General features: G+C 41.8%; 2 protein-coding genes across 6 annotated transcripts in view; one reads left to right on the plus strand and one right to left on the minus strand.

Annotated features, from left to right (window-relative positions):
• Positions 1–1,841, minus strand: part of LOC126383960 (major histocompatibility complex class I-related gene protein-like) — a 151,295-nt gene that overhangs the window by 91,167 nt on the left and 58,287 nt on the right. The window lies entirely within an intron of this gene.
• The window catches only part of LOC126383959 (major histocompatibility complex class I-related gene protein-like), a 159,969-nt gene continuing 159,132 nt past the window's right edge, over positions 1,005–1,841 (plus strand). The window contains exon 1 of one of the 4 annotated variants that reach the window (XM_050034748.1): positions 1,005–1,236. In XM_050034748.1, coding sequence (XP_049890705.1) covers positions 1,188–1,236 — 49 coding nt within the window. In that variant the 5' untranslated portion in view covers positions 1,005–1,187. The remainder of the gene's footprint in view (positions 1,237–1,841) is intronic. The other 3 variants (XM_050034747.1, XM_050034746.1, XM_050034745.1) reach the window with 3 other exon arrangements.

Raw genomic sequence — 1,841 nt, forward strand, 5'->3', positions numbered from 1 at the left:
ACTAAGTATATTTACTCAAGTAGCTACTGTACTTAAGTACAAATTTGATGTACTTTGGGTATTTCCATTTACTTAGAGGGAAATACTGTACATTCTACTCAAGCTACATTTATTTGATAGCTATAGTTACTTTTCAGATAGTTTGTTTTATATGTTTCATATTTACAAGTTGATGTGTGTTGTTATAGATCAGACTAGTATACCAGTGACAGGTGTTAAAATTAGTTCTACCATGACAACATTTAAATGCTGCTCACATGTAGCATACGTTGATCAATTAATACTCAATACATATTCATGTATATGATGATCACAACACTTGAAATTGGGTCACTCTGCATACTTTGAACTTTTAATTTTAAGTAGTCCTACATTTTGCTGACAATACCCAGATACTTTTACTCAAGTCAGATTTGGTATGCAGCACTTTTACTTGTGACTGAGTTTTTGTTCTTTGTTGTGATATTCCTGGGTACTTTGTCCACAATTGGACAAACATATCGAACAGGCATCGCACGTCTCATCCTCATCCTCCGCTGTCTTTCTGGGATCTGCCTCCTCAGCTGGGCAGCCTCCTCCTCAGCCTGCATAGCAGTCCCGCTGTAATAACTGCGCCAAGACGCCTTCTCCGATCCGTTATTGATTTTTGATTTCCATCTCGCCAATGCTCACGATCACAATAACCACCAACTCTCCACAAACTTTCACTTGACTTTTGATTATAATCAGAAGCCAGCTGCGGGGAAAAGGTTTTAAAAGACATTTTATGAAAATATTTTGGCTATTTATATGTTTTTGTGTGTCAGTTATATGTGTTGAAACCTTAAAAACATATACATATTAATTTCTTACAGTGTCTATGAAAAGCCGCAGGGCTGGTCTGTGTTTAGGCTATATTGTTTTATTCTAAATACATGTATACAACACAGTACAACAGCCAAGGCGAGCGGAGGTGGTGACATCATCAAATTCGCTGCTGTTCCAAAAGCAGAAATGACTGTACTCCCGTCCTCCCGTTCTTGGGAAGTCCGGACTCTCGCGTGAACTTGCCAAGTCTGAACTTGCCAAGTCCACAAGTCCGAACTGCTGAACTTGAGTACTGAGAAACGGCTACTCCCTCCTCCCAGTGCCAAGAAAAAGCAGAACAAACAGCTGCCCCAGCTCGGTCACTTTTTTATCAAAACAAGATGAAAAATCTACTTTTGCTGCTTCTCTTGTGTCACGTGTCGTCATCAGGTGAGATCACACTGTGAATATTTGCTTCACTTTCCACTGGGCTCTGTATTTTGTTTGTATTTTGTTCCTGCGTAGCTCCAGGACACACTTGTTTAGTTTCACTTTCACTTCTACAGTACTTTTGAATTTGGTAAGACTGTAAGTTTAAAATGGATCACACTGAATGACCAAGGTACCTAGGCTGACCAAACGTCCTCTTTTGCCCGGTTTTTTATAAACTGATGATAATGTCCGGTTTTCCGTGTGTGTGTGTGTGTGTGTGTGTGTGTGTGTGTGTGTTAGAGTGCGGCACAGGCAGCATATTTCTGTCCGAACCCGAACCGAGCCCGACATTATTTAATGACCAAAGTACTGAGTTTGTGTCACACAGTGGTTACAGGCTATTTAACAGGCCGGGCGTGCTCAGCTGCAGAGAAGGAGACCTCCGTGTTTGAGACGGGAGCGGGAGGCGGGAGGCAAGACGCTTCTAGCGAGAGGAGAGGGAGAAATAAAACAAAATAAGATAAAATAGGAGACACCTGTCTCCCTCTTTTATTTTATTTTCAGCGTTTAATCAAGGCGGAGGCGGGCGGCTGGAGGTCCGAGACTTCCAGAGAGGGGAGAGG

The sequence above is a fragment of the Epinephelus moara genome, chromosome 22 (genome assembly GCF_006386435.1).
Source record: "Epinephelus moara isolate mb chromosome 22, YSFRI_EMoa_1.0, whole genome shotgun sequence".
NCBI lineage: Eukaryota > Metazoa > Chordata > Actinopteri > Perciformes > Serranidae > Epinephelus > Epinephelus moara.